The 24,110-nt window shown below is 44.1% G+C and overlaps 3 protein-coding genes across 4 annotated transcripts; 2 read left to right on the top strand and 1 right to left on the bottom strand.

Moving 5' to 3' along the window:
- The first annotated feature begins 695 nt into the window (after positions 1–695).
- Positions 696–3,855, top strand: tmem242 (transmembrane protein 242). Its single transcript, XM_057835067.1, has 5 exons — positions 696–920; positions 1,064–1,159; positions 1,498–1,598; positions 3,323–3,460; positions 3,532–3,855. The coding sequence occupies exons 2-5, from the start codon at positions 1,066–1,068 to the stop codon at positions 3,637–3,639; spliced, it is 441 nt and encodes a 146-aa protein (XP_057691050.1). The 5' UTR covers positions 696–920; positions 1,064–1,065; the 3' UTR covers positions 3,640–3,855.
- A 57-nt stretch (positions 3,856–3,912) lies between these two features.
- zgc:153896 (uncharacterized protein LOC569930 homolog) lies at positions 3,913–8,126 on the bottom strand. Its single transcript, XM_057835063.1, has 5 exons — positions 7,568–8,126; positions 6,849–6,994; positions 6,138–6,761; positions 4,186–4,417; positions 3,913–4,123 (listed from the first exon to the last, which is right to left on the bottom strand). The coding sequence occupies exons 1-5, from the start codon at positions 7,812–7,814 to the stop codon at positions 4,044–4,046; spliced, it is 1,329 nt and encodes a 442-aa protein (XP_057691046.1). The 5' UTR covers positions 7,815–8,126; the 3' UTR covers positions 3,913–4,043.
- Positions 8,127–10,308: 2,182 nt separating this feature from the next.
- dnase2 (deoxyribonuclease II, lysosomal) lies at positions 10,309–22,497 on the top strand. 2 transcript variants are annotated; one of them, XM_057835065.1, is made up of 7 exons: positions 10,309–10,729; positions 11,543–11,637; positions 11,704–11,860; positions 15,653–15,740; positions 15,853–16,020; positions 16,118–16,315; positions 17,728–22,497. In XM_057835065.1, the coding sequence occupies exons 2-7, from the start codon at positions 11,543–11,545 to the stop codon at positions 18,090–18,092; spliced, it is 1,071 nt and encodes a 356-aa protein (XP_057691048.1). In that variant the 5' UTR covers positions 10,309–10,729; the 3' UTR covers positions 18,093–22,497. The 2 variants fall into 2 exon arrangements, with proteins under 2 accessions (XP_057691048.1, XP_057691047.1); XM_057835064.1 differs by having other exon boundaries at positions 15,650–15,740.
- Positions 22,498–24,110: the final 1,613 nt, after the last annotated feature.

The raw sequence follows: 24,110 nt of genomic DNA, 5'->3' as shown, positions 1-24,110 counted from the left end.
GTATGGCTTGACCGTATCATTTTGATATTGTTATCTGATTTTGGGAGTTTGGACAATATCGATTTAAAAGTCATTATCAGACAACTCTACATAAACTTTGTGTGTGTGTGAAACTATCTGCAGTTTGGTGTGGGCATTTAATTAGTTCAAAGTGGCATTAAAAAGCACTAAATTAGACTTGCTGATACCTGTAGAAACCCTGATGTTTAAAGAATAATAACGTGGCTATGGTTCAGGCAGGAAGTTAAAAAAAAAGAAAACCATTTCAAATACTTTTAAATAACGGCATCTTTTCAGCGTCTAAATAACAAACCGTTTTAAAATCTATTTGACGTTCAAAGAATGGCTCTGACGCAAAATGGCCGACAATTGACGACACTGGTCCCCATTGGGTCACAACGCCATCAAACGTGATTATATCGAACTGGATGCCTGTTACGCGCTGTAAGTCAACGAGTACAGGCGTCGTCAGTCGTCGGCCATCTTGCAACAGTGCCACGTAAAACGTCAGAAATTCTTTAAATTTACATCATGCGTCGGAAAATTCATTACATGACTTCTACATCCAGCCAGGATCAATTTATAAAACAAACCATTTGGAAATCAGTTAAGAATGGGGCAAATTAAGCTTATTTTAATGGGGAATATCACTCACCGAGACGTTCCCCGACGCAAGATGGCCGCCAGGTATTCACAACGCCGAATCCGCATTTATACATCTAAGCTTGTATATATAACACGACGACGCGGACGTGTAAGTGAAGCACATTTTAAATTCTTGACAGATACGAAGTTGATCTGTTTAGATTGTAAGGGTGGAGGTCTTGTACAGTAGTTGTCGGTATACACCTGAAAGTTGCTTGCAACCTTTCAAAAAATGAAGACGATGAGGACGGAGGCAAACTGCAGCTGATTTCAAGGTGAAATTTTGCGCCTTTGTTCTCTGAATAGAAGACGTTAGAAGCGAAATTTGATGAATACGCAACAACAGAGGAAATTATTATGAAATGCTGTTAAATATCTTTTAACGTTTCACGCCGGGTGTTGTTGCCTATCGGTCCAGCGATGCAGACGGACCCACACACCATGTCCGCTGCGGAGGATCGGCTCGTTAAAGCGTCTCAGAATGAGGACGAGGACAAACTGCAATTGATTAGAGGTGAACATGATGATTCCGTGCCATTGACGAAGGTAGACGTCCAATGCATTTGGACTGGGAGGGTCTATTAGCAGCCCACCCCCCTAGTCCAAATGGATTGGACGTCAATGGCAGCTAATGAGTTACTTTATACAAACGATTGAACAGTAGGAATGTCGTCCAAGAATTTGAATGTCGTAAGTTGTCATTCAACAACGTGATTGTGGCGAATGTAAAAATGTTGTTATTCATTTGTGGAAGGTCGTGATGACGTTGCTCTTGACGTACTAGTCCAATGTGAACTTTTTTCAAGGTCACGTGACGTGAAAGTGTGCCTCTTGTGTACTTCCGGCGTGTAGGTGCCGTCTTCCTGGCCGTCGTGTCGTCGCTGGGCCTGATCGCGGGGTTTGGCTCCACTTTGGCTCTGGCCAAGAAGAACAACCCGGACTGCTTCAGCAAGGTGATACCGATCGCCGACTGCTTCCTGCACCACAGGTCCAAAATGGCCATCATTGAGAAAGGTCCAGCTGCAGCCCACCGCCAACCACGCCCCTGCCCCCTTCTTTCAACAAGTAATTACATCAAGCTTCGTCATCCACCAGCCGCACCCCCTGCTTTCAGTGACCAATCAGATGAAGCGTTCGTGATCCGCCAACCACGCCCCCTGCTTTCAACGACCCTAAACCCGTACCTCCCGTACCTCTAAACCTTATAACCCAACCCCTTTACTGTGTCAAGGGACGTGGTTGGATGGGCGAGCAATGCGGGCCGCAGCTGGACCTACTTGATCGAAATCTGTCCGCGACTTGCAACATCTAGAAATGGGGGCGTGTCACGACAAAGTGCTTACAATAACACACATAGGTTGTTAACATAAACGTATCTCAGGATTTGCACTTTTGCAATTCCGGCAAAATTCTCTTGCTTAAAAATCATTGGCCAATTAGCTAGCTCCCGCTTGCTTTCGTTAGCTAGCCTATTCGTAACCCTAACCTCCATCACGCTCTTGTCAATTCTAGCTAATTGGAGCTACCATGAGCCCCTTTCAACAGCGAGTGGGTGCTCCTGCTGGCTTTTGTTAGCTCTCACTGCATCCGCTAGCTCCGAATAGCTCCTACTAGCTTCCGTTCGCTAGCATTGACAGGGTGTGGTTGAGGTTAGGGTTGCGAATGACCAGCTCTTTTGTCTTGGCGCTATTGAACTGCAGATAGTTTGCATGGCTCCAATTAGTTAAATCCCTCACCAGGTTCCTGTACACCTCCTCTATGTCATCCCTGATGCACGCAACGATGGCTATGTCATCGGCGCTCTTCTTGAGTTGAAGCAGAAGGTGTACAGAGTAAAGAGAAGGGGGGCCAGTACAGTGCCCGGGGCGCCCCGCTATCGCTAATAGTCTGGCGGGTGCTAGCCTGATGGAAGGGAGCTGTAGCAAACTCCAGATGGTGTTCATGGAGAGTCGGGTGGGGGTGCGTGGTTGAGGTTAGTGTTACAATTAGGCTAGTAGCTGGAGCTAGCTAGCAGACGCTACCAGGAGCTCCCGCAAGCTTCAACTAGCATCGACGGGGAGCGTGGTAGAGGTTAAGGCAGGGGTGTCAAGCTGATTCCACAAAGGGCCGTAGTGGGTCCTGGTCATTGTTCTAACAGATCCAGCACAGACAGTTCAACCAATGAGGTTTCTGCTAAAGCTAGCAGCACCTAACTGCAATCAACTTATTGCACTTGTAAGACACCAGATTGATGAAAGGCTGTCCTCATGATGGGTTTGAACAAAACCCTGCACCCGTTGCGGCCCTTTGGGGACCTTTTTGACACACCTGGGTTAGGGTTACAAATAGGCTTAGGCTAGCCTCTTTCAGCGCTATGTAGTCGAGGCTAGTGGGAGTTCCCGCTAGCCCGTTCGTAACCCTAACTTCAACAACACTCCCATCAATGTTAGCTAGTAGAAGCTGGCGGGAGCTCGCTAGCTAGCATTGATGGAGCTTCCGTTAGCTTCCGTTAGCCTACTCCTAACCTCAACCAGCTAGTGTAGATGAGGTCATGGTTGAAGTTAGGGTTACGCATCGGGTTAGCGACGACGTGCCAGTGATGCGTTGCCAGTGACGTCCCCGTTTGCAGACGCTTCCCATCTCGCGAGCCGCAGACTTCTGCAAAATGGTGATCGGGTGTGTGTTTTTCAACTCCTAGGGCGCAACGGCGACAGCGGCGCTTCCCGAGAGCGGCGCGGCGCTGGCCCTGCGGGCTCTGGGACGAGGCTCGGCGTACGCCTGCTGCGGCGTGGGCCTTCTGAGCTTCGGCGTCTGCAAGCTGCTCGGAGTCGGCAGCGTACGTCATCTGGATAACGTAAGCCTTCCCGGAACGAAGTGAAAATCGACACGTCTTTGGTCTCCTTTCAGCTGTCTGACCTGAGGCGGAAGATGGCCTCGTTGTTCCCGGCCATCCCAAAGTCGAATGCGGCGGGATCGGACTCGACCGACTTGGACTCGCTCTTCAAGACCAAATGATTGGAAGACGCGGTGCGTGGGAGAACTCTTGATCCGCGGGCCGCCATCGACGGCGACAGACGTCCGTGGCTGGCAGTAAACGGTCATGTGTCGGCGCCATTGACGGCAATTGATGTCCTATCCGTTTGAAACGGGAGGGTATTTTCGGAGGCGGAGTCAAAATATTTGACGAAAACTACTTACAGTAAAAGAAGTACTACTAATCGTAAATTGTTTATGTGTTTTTTTTATTGCACAAAACACAGTTAAGTTATTCATTACCATTTTCATAAATTAACTCATTGGCTGCCATTGCCTGTTGGGGCATTTACAGTTCACCGAATGCCCTTTAAATGGTTCATTGTTAGTGAATGACTCCGCGATGGTCAAGGGTGCCAGCGATGACATCGTGGCGGTTCTGAGCGTTAGAGCGTCAGCACGGAGATGAAGATGAAGACTAACGTCACGGTCACCGGCGACGGCGAGCTCGTTCCCCGTCCTCCTGCTGGACAAACACAGCGGATGATGCCGAGCGTTCGGTCGCAAGCGTTCCCCGGCGGTCCTCACCTCCGCCATGGGCGGTGACTAGCATATCAGCGGTCTGCTCCAGGGATCCATTGTTGGGCTCACCCCGGATGCCAAGCAAGTGGCACATGAGCGGGTAAATGTGGACGCTGTCGAAGGGCTCGGACACAAAGTTCTTCTTGAAGTCTGGTCCGAAGGCCCTGAAGATCATCTTCATGTCCATCTCGCCGTTGTGGAAGCCGTGGTCGCCTTTGTTCACGTACACGATGAATCTCTGGTGGCAGATGACAAGAGTGGCTGATGAGTTCAGCGGATTGCTATGTAGAAGTGGAGGCTGTTAGCTGCATTAGCATGTTAGCATCAGTGTGAGCACAAGGACTGAACGGAGGTTGAAGCTGGGATCGGCCAATAAGTTAAGCGGCTAGCTACATTGAAGCGAATACCATTAGCAATGTTAGTGTATTAGCATTAGCACAGTGACCTAATTGAGGTTGAAGCTGAAATCGGCCAATTAGGCAATTGTCTTGCTCTACAGGGACGTGATTGCTGTTAGCATGGAATATGGCAGTGTTAGCGCATGGACAGAATTAAGGTTGTAGCGGAGATTGTCTGATGAGTTAATTGGCTAGCTACATGGAGGTGACTCCCATTAGCAATATTTGCATGTCAGCATCATCAGAGCGAACGAATTGAGGTTGAAACTGATGAGTTAATTGGCTAGCTACATGGACGTGTCATTAGCAATATTAGGTTTGCCAACAGTCCCGGATTGTGCGGGACCGCCTGGAAGTTCTGATTGGTAGCGTCGCCACGACGGAACCAATCGGAGCTCCCTATATTGCGGATTGTCCCGCACAATCTGGGACTGTTGGCAACCCTAGCATGGACCAAATTTAGTTTGAAGCAGAGATTGGCTGATGAGTTAATTGGCTAGCTACATGGATGTGAATGCCATTAGCAACATTAGCAAAATTGGCCAATGAGGTAATAAGCTAGCTATATTGGCATGTCAGCGTTAGCGCAGGGACCAAATTGAGGTTGAGGCCATGATTGGCTAATGCGTTAATAAGCTAGCTACGTTAGCGTGTCAACGTTAGCGCGGGGACCGAGTTGAGGTTGAGGCCAAATTTGGCCAATGAGTTAATAAACTAGCTACATTAGCATGTTAGTGTTAGCACAGGGACCAAATTGAGGTTGCGCAGAAATTGGCCAACAAGTTAATAAGCAAGCTACGTTAGCATGTTAGCGTTAGCGCAGGAACCAAATTGAGGTTGGGGTGAAAATTGACCAATGAGTTGATTAGCTAGCTATATTAGCATGTTGTAGTGACCCTTTATTGTTTGACATAATTCACCCACGGAAGTTGTGTGTACGCTTGGCTGAGCGCGTTACCGGCTACGTCACAGTCACGTGACAGATACTTAAGAGCCGTGCGAGTTCTGGCTGAGTGCAGAGTTCACAAGAGTTCACAGAGAGCAGCAGAGTTACGAGTGGCTGGACACAGTAACACGAGCTAGCGAGACTCTTAACATTTCATACCGCTATAATGTCAGTGTTAGCACAAAGACCGAATTGAGGTTGAGGCCAAAATTGGCCAGTGAGTTATTAAGCTAGCTACATTAGCATGTCATTATTAGCACAGGGACCAAATTCAGGTTGAGGCCAAAATTGGAAATGCGTTATTAGCTACATTAGCATGTCACTGTTAGTTCAGGGAATGAAGTGAGGTTAGAGCAGAGATTGGCCAATGAGTTAAGCTGCTAGCCATTAGCATATGACCAAGATGCCATTAGCAACATTAGCATGTCAGCATTAGCACATGTACTGAGTTGAAGAGCCAGCGAGCTATATTATTGTGGATGTCTTTAGCGACTCAGCATGAGCACATTTACCGAATTGAGGTCAAAACCGAGATTAGCCGACGAGTTCGGCTAGTAGCTACATTGTCGTGCGTGCAGTTCGTGTCATTAACGCGTCAGCCTGAACGCACGGACCGAGTTGAGGTTGAAGCCGAGGTCTGCCACCACCACGACTGGAGGCAAGCGTCGGCTCCGAGCCAGGCGGAAACTCTCGGGCATGTCGTCCTTGGTGTAGACGGTCAGGTTGGGAGCCTTGGCCAGCGCCGCCACCACTTCGGCCTCCATTCCCGGCCGCGGCGTCAGGATCCCGAAGCCGCCGTAGTCCAGAATTTCAAAGCTGGCCAGCTTGAGCAGATTCAAGTACTTGTTGAGCACGATCTCGTCCACCAGGGGGCGCTTCTTGACGGTGGTCATCCCGTGGTCAGATGTGACGATGACGTTGAGGTGGCCGTCCAGACCGCGACGCGCGATGGCGTCCCGAAGGTATCCCAGCGTGCGATCGATCTGCCGGATGATGGCCTTGCGGTCCTCGTGGTCTGGGCCCCGCGCGTGCCCCACGTTGTCGGGCTCTCCGTAATACAGGGTGACCAGGTGGAAATCCTCCTCGGAGAACCAGCTCAGCACCGTGTCGATGTTTTGCCGCCATTCGGTCTCGTTGTCGTCGGGGCGCCCCGCCTCCTCCACCACGGCCCGGTCGACCGCCCGCCCGCCGTAGGTGGCGCCGCCTCCGGGGTAGTAGAACGAGGCCGTCTTCAAACCCTGAAGGAAAACTTTGGTTGATGTTCTGCAGCAAATGCGGATGGAGCGTTCCGCTAATGCGGCCTACGCGGATGGAGCATTAGTCACCTGGTTCTGTGCCGTGATCCAGAGCGGCAGAACTCCATTGTCCCACCACTCGGAGCGCTTCAAGGTCTCCTTGTGAGGAACCTTCTGGTTGGTCTTTGCGTTGAACATCATGTTGTGGACTACCTCGTGGTCCTCCACCCAGCGGCCTGCGCGACAGCATGCGGCGTTAGATGGGGCGGCGGAGCTTGTTAGCTCAAACTTGAAGTTCAACCAAGAACAAGTTCTTGGACAGAGGATAGGATAGGAAATATTACCGCACGCTACAAGAGGGGTGACAGGACAGGATACGATACGACAGGGCAGCCAGCACAGAACACATTAAGACAGGATATTTGATACCACAGGACAGAAGACACAAATTTAGACAGGAAGTGGCCTTTGACAGTTGGCATTTTATCAAATCTAATATATGGCCTCAAGGCGGCCATATTGGTAGGGGCAACTTTCCTTTCAAAGTCAATACACTGACATTCAAACTAAGTCATAACTAGCTTATTAACCGATTTTTGTCAATGTATCTTCTATTTAGTCATTGTCTGCCCCTGACGGCAATAGACGTTGAATCCATCTGGAGTGGGAGGGACTGAAAATCCCTGTTTCAAATGAATTGGATGTCGATGAAATCATTTCAATTGACGGCGAAAGGATCATTGGACGCCACACGATTGGACGTCTGTCATACTTTGGGAAGGCTACTCTGTGACAGGACAAAAAGACACCTGTGATGGTGGTGAAGTGCGACGGCGAGGTCATGGTGAGCATGGGTGGCGTGATGTATTTAGCCTTGACGCCGTCCAGCGCCATCCTGTCCATGTGGGGCGTGTCCACGTCCCGGTCGTAGTCCCAACGGAAGCCGTCGAAGGAGATCAGCAGGAGACGCTTGGCGGGTTGGGATGCGCGGCCGCCGGGTGCGGCGGCGCTCCGCGCCATAAGCGCAACAAGGAGCAGGAAGACTGCGTTCGACATGGCGCCACGCTTGCGAGTGGCGAGGCCGGACACCCGTCTGAGACTTTGCACCGTCTTGGATTTCCATTTATGACGGGTTCACGTGTCGTTGAGGGTCCGCGTTATCGGCCGAGCTGATAACAATTTGATGCTCATCAATAATTAAGCGATGACTGAATCTCTTCTACTGTACCCAAGTGATGACCATTCACTTTCATGCAAGTTGCTCACTCGCTATTCATTTCAGGTCACTCGCTGGGTAACTCATGAGCTGCCATGCATCCAGTCCATTTAGACTAACTTCAGAAATGCCCTGAAATCAACAGGGTATGTTCTAAAATCTACAGTACTGCCCCCGGAATGTTCTAAAAGGAACAGGAAATAACCTGCAAGTGCCCTAAAACTAATAGGAAGTGACTTGGAAAGGCTACAGGTTGCACAGGAAGAGAACAAAAAACAGGAAGTGACCCAAAAATGTCCTGAAATCAATAGGAAAAGATCCAAAATGTACAGGAAGTGACTTTCAAATACCCCCAAATCCTCAGAAAGTAACCCAAAATGTACAGGAAATGACTCGGGAATGCCCTGAAATGCACAGGAACTGACTTAGGCCACTTACGGGCTATTTCCTGTTAATTGGTCACTTCCTTTAGAATATGGGGCATTTCCAAGTCACTTCCTGTTGGTTTCAGGGCACTTACGGGCAGGGGTGAAAGTGGCTAGAATTTCTTGCCGGAAGTCCCCGACGTGAAGATCGCCGCGGAGTCAGAAATTTTATTTATTTTTCATTCAAAATGGTATTTTTTCAATGATATACAAAATAAAAGTTAAAAAAACAGCAATAACCCCAACCTCCATCTCCTAATTTTTATTGTCCCTCATTCCCTCACATACTGAATGCCAAATCTCAATTTTAACTACTTAAGAACATTGGATACCGTAATTTTCGGACTATAAGCCGTGACTTTTTTCCCTCATTTTGAATCCTGCAGCTTATAGTCCAGTGCGGCTTATTTGTTGATTTACTTGGGTTTATAGGTAACACTTTATTTGACAGCGGCATCATAAAACCGTCGTAATTATGACATGACATTATCATGGGCATTAATGAATGCTTATGACAGATGCCATTAAGTGTCATCCGGCAAATGATGTCACTAACTCCATTTATGTCCAGCTCGGATCTTTTACATCCATTCAAAATGGAGCTAATTTGCCGGCTGACACAAAATGATATCTGTCATAGGCATTCATTAATGCTCATGGCAGTGTCATGTCATATTTATGTTGGTCTTATGACAGTTTGATGGCGCCACTTTCAAATGAAGTGTTACCAAATTCCATAACTAGCAATTAATGAAACAACTAGAACAGTACTTGAAGAAGTATTTAGCACAGAACATGAATTTTGATTTATTTACAACTGTAGTGCTGCAATGCATGCTAGGAAGCATGTTGGATGAAAACAGTGTTGGCAGCAGAGGTTGACTGTCTCCCCTAAGGGAACAGTGATGGCCAAAAGAAGCTTCTTGAAGCAATGGTTTGGTCTTATGATGCTGCTGTCAAATAAAGTGTTACCCGTTGATATCTTTTGGTGTAAATATCCCATAATACAGCGAGGACAGCTGAGGCTTATAATCCAGTGCGGCTTATCTATGAACAAATGCTGTTTTCTTGTCAAATTTGGTGGGTGGCGGCTTATAGTTAGGTGCGCCTTATACTAGTAGTGCGAAAATTACGGTATATATTAAATTGAAGTTGATGTAAACATTTACTTTTTTTTTTTTAATAATAAAGATATAAGTAACATAGGTTCAGAAAAATAAGTACAAATGACTTACATTATGCAGAGTGAAATGGAATATATTTTGAAGATCGTGCAAATAATGACTTTTTTAAATCATAAGGAAATGAATAAGTAGCCCAACATAAACATGCACATTTGAACCAATCAGAGCTAACCATCTCTGCTGATCACATGTCAGTATGTCAGCCAATTGAACGGATAAATGAGTCCAGGCGTTTAGCTTTGCTGCGTGCATTCGCACATTGACGTGACTCATCACCGTCCGTGGAATAAAATCAATAATAAATATCGGTGGAAAAGGATTACGCTACACAAGCACTTTATTATGCTTGTTGTTAACACTTGTGTATGTAAATTTGATGTTGGTAGATTGTTTTCTTCTTGGAGCTGAAATGCATGTGTGTGAGCTTAGCACTTTTTTTTTTACATAACGTTTTGACAGTTGCTGTCATATTTTCGGAATCATTGCACCGTGTACCTGAATCTTATACCGGAACTGTGTTCCTGACCGTTCTGGCCCACTAATTCCTGTTCATTTAGGGGCATTCTGGAGTCACCTCCTGTACATTATGGCTACTTTTATGTTGATTTTAGGGCATTTCCAGTTCACTGGTCACTTCCTGTGCAATTTGGGGCAATTCCAAGTCACTTCTTGTTGGTTTTAGGGCGCCTATGGGGTTTTCCTGTTCGGACTGAGGGCATTGATTGTTGATTTTAGGACAGACCATGAAAAAGGAACGAAATCAGAAATACTAGTAGTCGCCAGGTGGCGCCCGCGAGCCGTCTTGCTTACTGAAGCCTGCATTTCGCCGAAGAAGACATTTTTCCCTGCATACAAACTTTATTCGAATCACACTTTCAGCGGAGTTTTGGGATGAAACTGCGAAATAAAGCAGAAAAATAAGCACTCGTTAGGCAGTGGCGACAAAAGTGAAAACAGAATTTGTCATGTAGTTATAAATTTGAGGGGAAATGAAATAAAAAGGGGAAGCAGCGACAAACGAAATAAACTGAGTAAGCGAGATGTGCTTTCAATCAGGAAGCAAAAGACGAGAACGACCAGCACATTCCGAAGCAAGTTTATTTCAACGTTTCCGACTTGCTACGGAGAAAAGTCACTTCTAAAAGGGTAGGAAGTTATTGACATCATTACTGTGTATTTTCGTCATCTCCGTCACGTCTTGTGTTTGTTTTGTTGTTGTTTTCCAAACGCATTTGCCGCCATCGACGCGCCTGACAGGCAATTGAAGTCATCCTTTTCATTCATTCTTGCTGAATCCTACAACGCATGCTGACACAATGATGTCACTTTTCATTTCGTTCAAAATTCCAAACAGAAAAAAGTTCTAGGGAGGAAAAGGGCACTAAATTGGCACTTTCACACAATGATTAAACCCCATTACATTTTGTGATCCAAATAACGACGAATTATAGTGGAGTTTTATGCTACACCCCTGTCAAAATTTTCTTTTTCTTTCATCAAATCTTCAGTACAGAATTTTTATGAAGTGTATTTGACATTTGACCTGACAGCTTGATCTTTAACCTAATTAGGCACAACCCTTGACCTCTTACCAATCAAAATTAAGATACACAAATAGCTCCATATTTTTGGTGTCAAATCATCTTCTTTGACATATTGTATTTCTGAAGAATAATGGCACATTACTTAACCTGTGACCTTGCAATGACTTGACCTTTGACCAGTAAAATGACCTACTTAAAAAAAAAAAAAAAAAAAAAGACACTTGATACTAATATTCTGCTTCTGACAACAATAAGGAACATGCCGATTTCCTGCTTATAAATACCCGGGGTTTCACAAGTGCCTACTTTAAAAATAAGCTCTTTTTAATATATTTAGCACTTACATTAAGAAACGTATCCATAAATCTTGAAATAAATGAATAAGTGGTGAAAACTTTTGCGTTTGGTTGTGCAGATGTTGTTCCTGTGGCTGCTGATTTCCTGCTCACCACACGGGGGCGACGCCTCCCCTATAAGTTGCTACAACGACCGGGGAGAAGCCACCGACTGGTACATAATTGCCGTGTGATGTACCAAAGTTACAGTAGGAGGCGCTTATTTCTGCTCGCTTGTAAGGTTTTACATGTACAAGCTGCCCAAGGAGCACGGCACCGCGTCGGGTTTGAGGTACTTTCTGTTGGACCGGGGAGGCGCGGATTGGGCGCCCGGGCAGGGCGACATTAATGACACGTCGGGAGCTCTCGGCAGGACGCTGGGGCAACTCTACACCCAGGTACAAAAACGCACAGCTCTGCAAAATGGTCGCGCATGACTTTATTACAGTAATTTTCGCACTATAAGGCGCACCTGATTATAAGCAGCCACCCACCAGCTTTGAAATGAAAACCACATTTGTTCATAGACAAGCCGCACTGGACTATAAGCTGCAGCTGCCCTCACTGTATTATGGGATATTTACACCAAAAGATATTAACCGGTAACACTTTATTTGACAGCGGCATCATAAGACAAAATGAACCACCATGAAGCTTTGAACCAATTGGCTGCAAAGTTTTATTGCTTCAAGAAGCTTCATTTGGCCATCACTGCTCCATTGGAGGAGACAGTCAACCTCTACCGCCACCTGCTGTCAACACTGTTGTTGTCCAACATGCCACCTAGCATGCACTGCAGCACTACAGATGTACCATAATTTTTTTCCCTTCATTTTGAATCCTGCGACTAATAGGACAGTGCGGCTTATTTGTTAATTTATTTGGGTTCATAAGTAGTATAACACTAAATTACATCTTTATAAACATTCACTAATGCTCATGACAGTGTCATGTTATAATTATGATTGTCTAATAACGGTATTATGGCCCCACTGTCAAAAAAAGCCTTACCAAATACCATAAATAGCAATTAATGAAACAAATGGAACAATAACTGAATAAATAATTAGCACAGAACATGAATTTTATTGTTATTTACATTTGTAGCGCTGCAATGCATGTTAGGAGGCATGTTGGACAACATCAGTGTTGACAGCAGGTGGCGACAGAGTATGTCTGTCTCCCCCATGGGAATAGTGATGGCCAAATGAAGCTTCTTGAAGCAATGAAGCTTTGCAGCCAATTGGTTCAAAGCTTCATGGTGGTTCATTTAGTTTTATGATGCTACTGTAAAATAGTGTTACCGGTTAATGTCTTTGGTGTAAAAATCCTATAATACAGTGAGGACAGCTGCGGCTTATAGCCCAGTGCGGTTTATCTATGAACAAATGCCGTTTTCGTGTCACATTTGGTGGATGGCGGCTTATAGTCGGATGCGCCTTATAGTGCGAAAACTACGGTAAATGACAATCAAAATGCATGTTCTTTGCTGTTAATTTCTTCAGTTACTGTTGTTTCATTAATTGCGAGTTATGGTATTTTGTAACACTTTTTTTGACAGTGGCGCCATAAGACTGTCATTAGACAGTCATAATTATGACATGACACTGTCATGAGCATTAATGAATGCTTATAACAGATGTCATTTAGTGTTATCTGGCAAATGATCTCACTTTTGAATGGATGTAAAATATCCCAGCTGGACCTAAATAGAGTTAGTGACATAATTTGCCAGATGAAACCTAATGACATCTGTCAAAAAAATTCAGCAATGCCCATGATAGTGTCATGTAATAATTATGACGGTCCTATGATGCCGCTGTCAAATAAAGCATTACCCCAAATTAACATTAGCATTAACCCAAATAAATCAATAAGTAAGCTTCAATGGACTATAATGCGCAGGATTCAAAATGAAGGGAAAAAGTAGCAGCTTATAGTCCGAAAATTACAGTAAACATTTTTTTTTCCAATTTTTCTTTGTTTGAATCGATTATTTATCATCTAAACTATCGGGAAAATGCAACAGTAACAAAAAAAATATAAAATAAATACAATTAAGTAATAGTTATGAGGTAGACATTGTGACGTAACTTGTAAAAATGCGAGTGAATAATTTTATAAAGTTTTTTTTTTTTTTAAACTAAATAGTAGACATCAAATAATGATTCAAAACTAAAAATGATAAACATTTCGAGTAATATATTAACTTCTTTTCATGGCTGGGTTGAAACAAATGGTTGTGCGGTGTCTGTAAACCGGGGTCTCGAGGGTAAAACGGACAAATTAAAAATACTTCGGGGGGGTTATTGCGCCATGAAACTGCTATGGCAGCATATAGACATACAGTGCCTTGCAAAAGTATTTGGCCCCCTTGAACCTTGCAACCTTTCGCCACATTTCAGACATAAAGATATAAAATTTTAATTTTTTGTCAAGAATCAACAACAAGTGGGACACAATCGTGAAGTGGAACAAAATTTATTGGATAATTTAAACTTTTTTAACAAACTGAAAAGTGGGGCGTGCAATATTATTCGGCCCCCTTGCGTTAATACTTTGTAGCGCCACCTTTTGCTCCAATTACAGCTGCAAGTCGCTTGGGGTATGTTTCTATCAGTTTTGCACATCCAGAGACTGACATTCTTGCCCATTCTTCCTTGCAAAAACAGCTCGAGCTCAGTGAGGTTGGATGGAGAGTGTTTGTGAACAGCAGTCTTCAGCTCTTTCCTCAGATTCTCCATTGGATTCAGGTCTGGACTTTGACTTGGCCATTCTAACACCTAGATACGTTTATTTTTGAACCATTCCATTGTAGATTTGGCTTTATGTTTTGGATCATTGTCCTGTTGGAAGATAAATCTCCGTCCCAGTCTCAGGTCTTGTGCAGATACCTACAGGTTTTCTTCCAGAATGTTCCTGTATTTGGCTGCATCCATCTTCCCGTCAATTTTAACCATCTTCCCCGTCCCTGCTGAAGAAAAGCAGGCCCAAACCATGATGCTGCTGCCACCACCATGTTTGACAGTGGGGATGGTGTGTTCAGGGTGATGAGCTGTGTTGCTTTTACGCCAAACATGTCGTTTTGCATTGTGGCCATAAAGTTCAATTTTGGTTTCATCTGACCAGAGCACCTTCTTCCACATGTTTGGTGTGTCTCCCAGGTGGCTTGTGGCAAACTTTAAACGAGACTTTTTATGGATATCTTTGAGAAATGGCTTTCTTCTTGCCACTCTTCCATAAAGGCCAGATTTGTGCAGTGTACGACTGATTTTTGTCCTATGGACAGACTCTCCCACCTCAGCTGTAGATCTCTGCAGTTCATCCAGAGTGATCGTGGGCCTCTTGGCTGCATCTCTGATCAGTTTTCTCCTTGTTTGAGAAGAAAGTTTGGAAGGACGGCCGGGTCTTGGTAGATTTGCAGTGGTCTGATGCTCCTTCCATTTCAATATGACGGCTTGCACAGTGCTCCTTGAGATGTTTAAAGCTTGGGAAATCCAAATCCGGCTTTAAACTTCTCCACAACAGTATCTCGGACCTGCCTGGTGTGTTCCTTGGTTTTCATAATGCTCTCTGCACTTTAAACAGAACCCTGAGACTATCACAGAGCAGGTGCATTTATACGGAGACTTGATTACACACAGGTGGATTCTATTTATCATCATCGGTCATTTAGGACAACATTGGATCATTCAGAGATCCTCACTGAACTTCTGGAGTGAGTTTGCTGCACTGAAAGTAAAGGGGCCGAATAATATTGCACGCCCCACTTTTCGGTTTTTTATTTGTTAAAAAAGTTGAAATTATCCAATAAATGTTGTTCCACTTCACGATTGTGTCCCACTTGTTGTTGATTCTTGACAAAAAAATTCAATTTCATATCTTTATGTTTGAAGCCTGAAATGTGGCAAAAGGTTGCAAGATTCAAGGGGGCCGAATACTTTTGCAAGGCACTGTATTGTTCTGTCAAACACAACCGTTCTTTTGGCTTAAATATATATATATATATATTTTTTTTTTTCCCAAGACGCTACTGTATTATCAATCGATCAATCAGGAAGTACCGTCTTGCTTACAAATCTAGATGAATCCATTATCAAAGTTGTTGTGAATTTGATATGATTGTGGCAACCCTCATCTTAAATTTGGACTGGGAGTAACGGATGCACTTTTTCCTTTTGGGACAGAAGACGGAAGTAGCGTACATTCTTTACAACGACCAGGAGCCGCAGCCGCCGCCGCTTCGCCCCATCCACCACCGAGGAGGACACACAAAAGGTCGGTGCTAGCGGACTTTTCCAAATGAGATGTTTAGGAACCTCTGCTTTGATTTTTTCATGAGCGAGCAAAGCAAAACGGGAAGTGAAATAAAGGAGGAGGATGTTTGCAGGCGTGCTTCTGCTGGACACCACGCAGGGTTTCTGGTTGATCCACAGCACCCCCTATTTCCCCGCCTCGCCACGAGCGATGGGAGGCTACAGCTACCCCGACAGCGGCGTCCATTACGGACAGAACTTCCTGTGTGTCACCTTCCCGCTAAAGAGCTTCCAAACCATCGGTAAAATAAATGCAACAAAATTGCAGCAAATTTCTTTTTTTCCTCATATTTCTTTTTTTCTAACGAGAGCCAATCAGATCCTTCCTTCCCCACGCAGGCGAGCAGCTGCAAATCAACCAGCCCAACGTCTACAGCTGCGACGTCCCGCCGTCGTTTGCGGCGGCCGTTCCCGCTCTGGCCGCCGCGTGCCATAAAAACGGGACGTGGGTCCCTCCCGCTAATCGTAGCGTGGCGCTGACGTCCGTAGGCGGCACCCGCTTTGTCGACTTCGCCAAAGGAGCCGCTTTCAACGACGGTAAGTGGACTTATTTAGCGGGCAGCTCTAATCCAATCGAACGGAGTCTGCGCTGCAGCAAGATTCCCCAAAAGAGGGACTAACTTTGGCTCGCTTGTTGGTAAAAACACCAGCGAACGTTAGCATTAGCTTGAGCTATCTTAGAGATTAAAAGAACAAAACAAAATTACCAGGGCGAAGTACACATGAACCATCCATTTTTTAAATGTACAGTATTATTATAAATACGATATCTATTCTCATGTAAAAAAAAAAAAGATAAATAAAAATTCAGCCCCCAAAGCCAGCTTGACATAGCAACTTGAAATTTGGTAGGCATGTACGTCACATGCAAATCTACCAAAAAGTCTCAGGAAGCCCCACCCCAAAAGACACATGAAGTCGGCCATTTTGCTATGAAGCAGCCAATTTTTAGGCCTGTTTTTTCAAGCCATCCTTCAAAGGTTCGCACCCATTTTTTGAAAATTCAGCCCCCGAAGACGACGTAGCGACTTGAAATTTGGTGGGCGTGTGCATCATGTGTAGACCCACCAAAAAGGCTCCGGAAGCCCCACCCCAAAGGACCAAGGACGTCGGCCATTTTGCTATGAAGCAGCCAATTTTTAGGCCTGTTTTTTTCAATCCATCCTTCAAAGGTTCGCACCCATTTTTTGAAAATTCAGCCCCCGAAAACGACGTAGCGACTTGAAATTTGGTGGGCGTGTGCGTCATATGTAGACCCACCAAAAAGTCTCAGGAAGCCCCACCCCAAAAGACACAGGAAGTCGGCCATTTTGCTTTGAAGCAGCTGAATTTTAGGTCCGATTTTCAGGCCATCCTTCAAAGGTTAGCCCCCTTTTGGGGGGGAAAATTCAGCCCCTGAAGCCAGTTTGACGTAGCGACATGAAATTTAGTAGGCGTGTGCGTAAGGACCCAGGACGTCGATCATTTTGGTTTGAAGCAGCCACTATTTCGGTCTGTTTTTCAAAAAACCCCTCAAAGGTTAGCACCCATTTTTTGAAAATTCAGCCCCTGAAGCCAATTTGACGCAGCAACTTGAAATTTGATGGGGGTTGGATGGAAGCCCCACCCCAAAAGAAACAGGAAGTCAGCCATTTTGCTTTGAAACTGCAGAATTTTAGGCCTGTTTTTCAGGCCATCCTTTAAAGGATATCACCCATTTTTTTGGGAAAATTCAGCCCCTGAAGCCGATTTGATGTAGCGACTTGAAATTTGGTAGGTGTGTACGTCACGTGCCGGCCCACCAAACAGTCTCAAGAAGCCCCACCCCAAGAGATACTGGAACTCTGCCATTCTGCTTTGAAGTGGACAAAGTGTTGTCTTTTCGCTAGCAAATTGTAAGCCACATGACAGCAAATTACTCGAGTTTGGGCAAATTTAGGTTATTTTCCTTTTTTGTTGCGGCTATGTAGACCTCTACCATTCCTGGGTGGCCCCTGCCTTGCGGTCAGACCTCCTGGTGCAGTACTGGAACCGCTCGGGCGGCATCCTGCCGTCCGACTGCAGCCTCGGTTGGAAGGTGCTGGGCGTCACTCGCGTCTCGCCCTCCGGGTCGCCGGCCTACAACCACACCAAGGACCACTCCAAGTGGGCCGTCAGCCTCGGGCCGGCGGTGTTCGACTCCGAAGGTGGAGGCTGGCTGTGCGTGGGCGACATCAACCGCAACAGAGCGGAGGAGAAGCGAGGCGGCGGCACGCTTTGTCAACGAGACGCCGCCGTCTGGAAAGCGTACCGGACCGCCGCGGTGGACTTTCAGCCGTGCGGGTCCGCTTCTTGACCGCGACGTCCTCGCTTGTGCGGTCCACGTCAAAAATTCAACAGGGATTCGCATTCGGTCAATCGCACCTGTGCCTCACGTCTTTTTTTTTAGGGATGTAGGTAAAACAGAACCACAAAATTTGGAGACTTTATACCTATAGAGCCTACCCACGTACCACGTGCTCGCTGTATGGTTCCGCCCACTTGTCCGTCAAAACATAGTGTTAACCTATTACGGCTACGTACATTTCTCCTATTTACGGCGTGTTTTTCTGCTCCTTAACATTAATAATTAAAATGGTGAAGGCGTGTGTGGCTGTTGGTTGCACTAACAGAGAAGATGGAAGGAGAGACTTGAAGTTTTACCGTATTCCGAGGGATCCAAAGAGGAGAGCGAAATCGACGGCTGCAATTCGATGTGAAAACTGGACACCAAAAAATCACCACAGACTATGTAGTAGTCATTTTATATCCGGTAAGATGCATTTAATATATATTTAGAGGGTTTTGACCTGACAACCACAATTAAGATCATTGCTAGGCTAATCGCCGACAACATACGACGTAGTACGACATAGTTTCAAATTCAAGATGTTTGTGACTTCCCTTTCTTCCACCATCGTTATTTTTTGAATAATATTTAGCTGGTACCAAGTAAAAGAAACTGGCCTCGTCTACGGGGCTGACAAATAACCACAATTAAGATCATTGCTAGGCTAATCGCCGACAACATACACGTATGTATGTAGTGAGTGCTATCGCTAAACCATATAAACATTAAAAGCCTTAACTCCATTGACAAACGACATGAAATACATTAGACTTGACAGTGGATGTTAGCAATAACAAAAGAATTCGAATTGAAAATTTCGTAACTCACCTTTCCAAGCACAAGATAGATTCCTGCCAAACGAGGACCTGTTTCACCCAACCAGCAACGAAGTATTTATAAGTGTCCAAGCTCTTGAAGTTTTTTGTGAGAATAGGCTGATTTTGTGTGGACAAGATCATTGTAAATATCAGCGTAGCAGATGTCAGGCAGACAGGACGAAGACAGTGGGTCGAAAAACATCGATTTGGGCATCAAATATGGATCTGGCGACTGTATAGAACGAAGCTTTTCCTCATAACGCCTTTTATGCAACAGATCCAGTGAGTTTGCGGCATCAGAAAGCACCGGGTCTTCCATGAAATGCATTTTAAATTCCGCCATCAATTGAAAACAATGCTAATACAGAGTCAAAATGACGGACAAGTGGGCGGAACCATACAGCGAGCACGTGGTACGTGGGTAGGCTCTATAGTGCACTTTAACATTAAGGAAAAAAAGTATTTTGAACCACTGTGTGTGGCGAATGGAAAGATTTGTAGGAATAAAAATGAACATATATAATTTGTAGGGGAACAATATCAATGAGTGAAAATACAGCTATAAAAAATATGAGATGTTGATCTTTTTTTATTCTTTGTATCCCAACCATACAGGATAATATATCATTTGAAATATTGAATAAAAAACATGTCAAAAAATAAGGCTGCTCTGGAAACCTTTTACAAAAGATACACTCGCCTCTGCCAATGAGAGAGAGAGAGGCGTCACCGGCGAGTTGACATTTTTAAGTCCACCTTCCAAAGAATGGCTACAAGTACAGAACATTTCGAGAAACTGCATGTCATAATAGCTAAAACAAAATCGGAAAGGGAATGAGGTCCAAGCAAAAAAAAAAAAAAAAAATTCAATGAAAAACAATTGAAATAAATATTCATTTTAAAAAAGGAAAAAACATAATTCCCCCCCAAAAATTCTATTTAACAATAGGAGGGGGGAAACTTATAAATAACAAAATATGGAAGTATAAATGATGCATTTTTCCAATTAAAATTGAACAGTAAACACATATTTTTTTAAAATATAGAGTAAAAAAAAAACATACACTCCTTTTTTGAATTAATATATACGCTTATTTCAGGCAAAATTGTGTTTTTCCTAATAAACGTTAATTTTAAAAAATAAGGCCATTTTTTCAAGGCAAGTCATATATATTAAATGGAATGTTCAGAATTTTTGACATCAGGCTTAATCTTCCAGTTAGCGAGGGTTTAATGCAATACTGCAACGATTAATCAATCAACTCAAGTAATTTGATTGGAAAAAAGCTTCAAATCAAATTTTGCTGCTTCGAGTATTTGTTGAATTAGTGGTGGTGTCATGGTTTGTTTTGAAAGTGTTTGCATTTAGTTTTATTGATTTAGGTGGATACACTGCCCTCTGGTGGCAACAGTGAATATGACATAACTTATTTCACATAGCAGTATCCAGCTGCTCCCTGTTAAGACAAACTTAAGTTTTTGTTTGAGCTAATGTAGTGGTTCTTAACCTTGCTAAAGGTACCGAACCCCACAAGTTTCACTTGTGCATTCACCGAACACTTCAGAACTGGATAAAAATAAATAATTACTTCAGAACTGGATAAAAATAAATAATAATTAAAAAAAAAAAAAAAAAAATTCTGATCCTGTTATAGCTACGCTAGAAAGCTAATAACTAAGCAAATGCTACTTCAGATTTTTAATGTATGTTTTAAAATAGGTCAAAAGTTTGAGTACACGCAGACCGAAAGTCTGCTGTATGTCCTCATACCCAGTGCGAGTCAACCTTCCACTGAGCAAACCAGTTTTTTATCTCATTAGCTAGAGGGCTAGCAGTCAAAAGAAATGGAATACAGGAATATGTGTTTGAACCATTTGTTAAGCGCACTGTAAAAGAAAAAAAGTATTGTAGCATTTAAGCTAGCGGACTTTTGCTATGTAAGTTAGCCAATTGTTCTTATGTTGTACTTAGATCCTCATGTAGTTTTTTTTTTTTTTTTAAACCGTTTGAGGCTCAGCTCATGTATTTTAATTTTTCATATTTCTTATCCGATTACTCGATCATTTGAACTAAGTAGTTCATCGATTAATCCACTACTAAAATAATCGATTGCTGCAGCCCTGGTTTAATGAGTCAGTAGAGTTGATTTCAACAAGTTGCTTAACTTTTTGTTACGTTTTTGATATAAAGGGGTTGTAACTTTTTGCTTATAGTAACTTACTGTTGCATGTCAATAATTGCAGTATGAACAGCAACATTTGTAAACCAGCAGCTCTGCAGAGGAGCAGGGCAAAGTGATATCACACCGTTTTTTCCTCACCACTGATTTTTCATGTCGTAGCCAGCAGCAAGTAACCTGTTTATATTGTCCTTCATTCTTCATAGGGAATTTGTGGAAACCTTGCCTTGCCCATTTCTTCTGTCCGTTTCCACCGCCTGTAAAGGCACCTCTCACCATGTTGCCGGCCGTCAGTTAACTCAGCAGACTGCTGCTGCATTCGAGGAAGGTGGGAAGTCAGAGTTTCCAACCGCTGATCTGGAAAAATTTCATTGTAACGCCTCCACTATTTGATGGCTTATAAGAAGGCAGGTTTGCTGGAGGTCAAAATGTCTTTTGATGGCCAAAATTAAAAAAAAACAACTTGTCGTTATCAGCCATCTTTGCTGTTTACATTTCCTCGGAACGCTTTGAGGTTGCAACTTGTACCCTCCGAGACTTCCCACCTTCCTCGAATGCAACGTGAGCATGAGTGGGCGAAGCACTCCTCTATTGTGGTCTGAAGGGAATAGTATTGTTTCTCGTATTTACCGAGCGACTGTTTGAATTACCGTAACACACCCAATATAAACTAAATAGCACTTATAGTTCAAGCAAAACAAACAGAATATAGGGCATAAGAGATACATGACGCCTTCTTATCACAAAGCCCAACGCGTGCATCATGCAACTGACTGAGGAAGATTGACACTGACGAGGCAAGACATCTAAAAGCCCACGTCTGCACCACCAACTCCTGCAATCAGTACTTCTGGACAGTCCAGAACAGATGGCGGGACATCTTGCCTTGACAAGGAACATCTGATATGGACGAACCCGCGACCGAGAAGTGAACTCTCAGCACTCACGTTGCGCTGAGGTGGCAAAATCCACAACCATCTTTGCCCTAACAACGGTAACCCCCCGAATCCTCCTGTCCAATCCACAAACAGACAATCTCAAACACACCCTTCTTCTGCCCACAGCCCGCCCTGCGAGAGCCTTCAAAAAGATTATGTTAAACTAATCATTGTCATTTTTCTCGGGAACCTTTCGTTGACTTGTGATATGGTAACCTTGGAACAACTCTACGTCCTCGCCTGAGTTGGTTTTGCCTTGCCGTTTGATTGGTGTCGACCTGAATAAACTGTCAACTTGTATTTCGAAGCATTCTTCCAGCTTTTAAAATGGAATCAGTAAGAGGGGTTAAGTCCCACGAGCTATCAAGCTCCACAACTCCAATTTAGGTGGGAGGGGGAGGGACAGTACTGCACTATTAGCACTTTAGCACCTACGTAACTTGGCCCTTCTGCTAGTGTCTGGCTGGTGTTATTATTCCTTTTATTGTACGTTTTAATTAGTATCATTTGTACTTATTTCATTTTTAAATGTCATGTTTCTTAATCCCTTTTACTCTAGCACTATTTTACTATCCTGCACCTTATCCTTTTTATTCTTGCTGCTGTGTTGTTATGGGCACTGGAACTAATTTCCCTGAGGGAATTCTCCCAAGGGATAAAGTTTATTGAAATGAATTAAGACTAAGGTGAACGGGTGGAGTTTGGCCTTTTGGCCGGGTAGTCGGTGTTTTGCCGGCCAAGGTTGTTGGAGCTGCACGAGTCTTTCGGCTGGTGTGATTCCGGCAATCTGGCTAAAAAGTCAGATTCCTTCTGGTCGTAATACGCATCTAAAAAAAAAATATATATATATATATATATAGTCATGCAGAATGAAATGACTTATGGCAGTTCGGTGTGACACTGTTTTGGCCGCATGGGTGTTTTGGAACAATGATCTGTATTTTGAATTTATTTGACTATGTTCGATTTGGTAATTTATTGGCATGCTAAGACAGGACCATTGACTTGCACTAGCTTAGCCACTCTGGGACCCTGAAACTAAAATAACTTAACTGCACGGAATTTGTTGAAATCAACTCCACCGACTAATTAAACCCCCGCTAACTCAAAGATTAAGCCTATTGTCCAAAATTTTGAACTTCCACTTTAAGTCAAATAAACAGTAAATATCCTTTTTTAAAAATCAAAAAAAGGGGGAGGACTATCTGAGTTTAAAAAAAAAAAAAAAGTGAAACATTAGCAATCAGTCGTATGAATTGGATGTCTATTTTTGTCATTGGCGAGCAATGACGAATACGATGAAATCCATTCTTGAAAAGTCCACTTTAGTGTGCGATTGGGGCGACAACAAGTGTATTTCTGTTTTTAAGGGAATAAATACAATAATGACCGACGGCGCTAGACGTCCAATATTGTTTAAATTGTATGGAGGCCCCCGTGTGCCAGGATAGAAAAAATAAAAAATCATAGCTAATCTGTGGGTACAGTTCAGTAATCTGTGGGTACAGTTTAGTAATCGATGGGTACTGTACCCACAGTTTACTAAACTTTACCCACAGTTTAGCAATGACCCGGAAACAGTAGTCACCAATGTTTGGCGGGTCTCCCGAGTCCACGACGAGGGACCGACCGAGCAAGCATCTGCACCATTTGCCCTCGGCGAACAAAGGGGCTTTAAAAGGTAACTATTGCACGTTTTCTTTGGTAGCCGTCTTTCAGGTGTCATCAATCATTATGGCATGTTGTGATGCGACGTCACGGTCTAAAAATAGCATGCGTGCGGTACGCCATTAAGCACGCACGGACACGACAGGAGCACAGAAAATGTGCGAACACAACATACCATATTGATTGATGACACCTGATAGACGGCTACCAAAGAAAACGTGCAATAGTTACCTTTTAAAACCCTTTTGTTTGCCGAGGGCAAATGGTGCAGATGCTTGCTCGGTCGGTCCCTCGGCGTGGACTCGGAGTCCCCGCCAAACATTGGTGACTACTGTTTCCGGGTCATTGCTAAACTGTGGGTACAGTTTAGTAAACAGTAGG

The sequence above is a fragment of the Corythoichthys intestinalis genome, chromosome 4 (assembly GCF_030265065.1).
Source record: "Corythoichthys intestinalis isolate RoL2023-P3 chromosome 4, ASM3026506v1, whole genome shotgun sequence".
In the NCBI taxonomy this organism is placed as follows: Eukaryota; Metazoa; Chordata; class Actinopteri; order Syngnathiformes; family Syngnathidae; genus Corythoichthys; species Corythoichthys intestinalis.
Note: the sequence above shows the minus strand (reverse complement) of the source record. Positions and strands in the feature narration are given on the sequence as shown.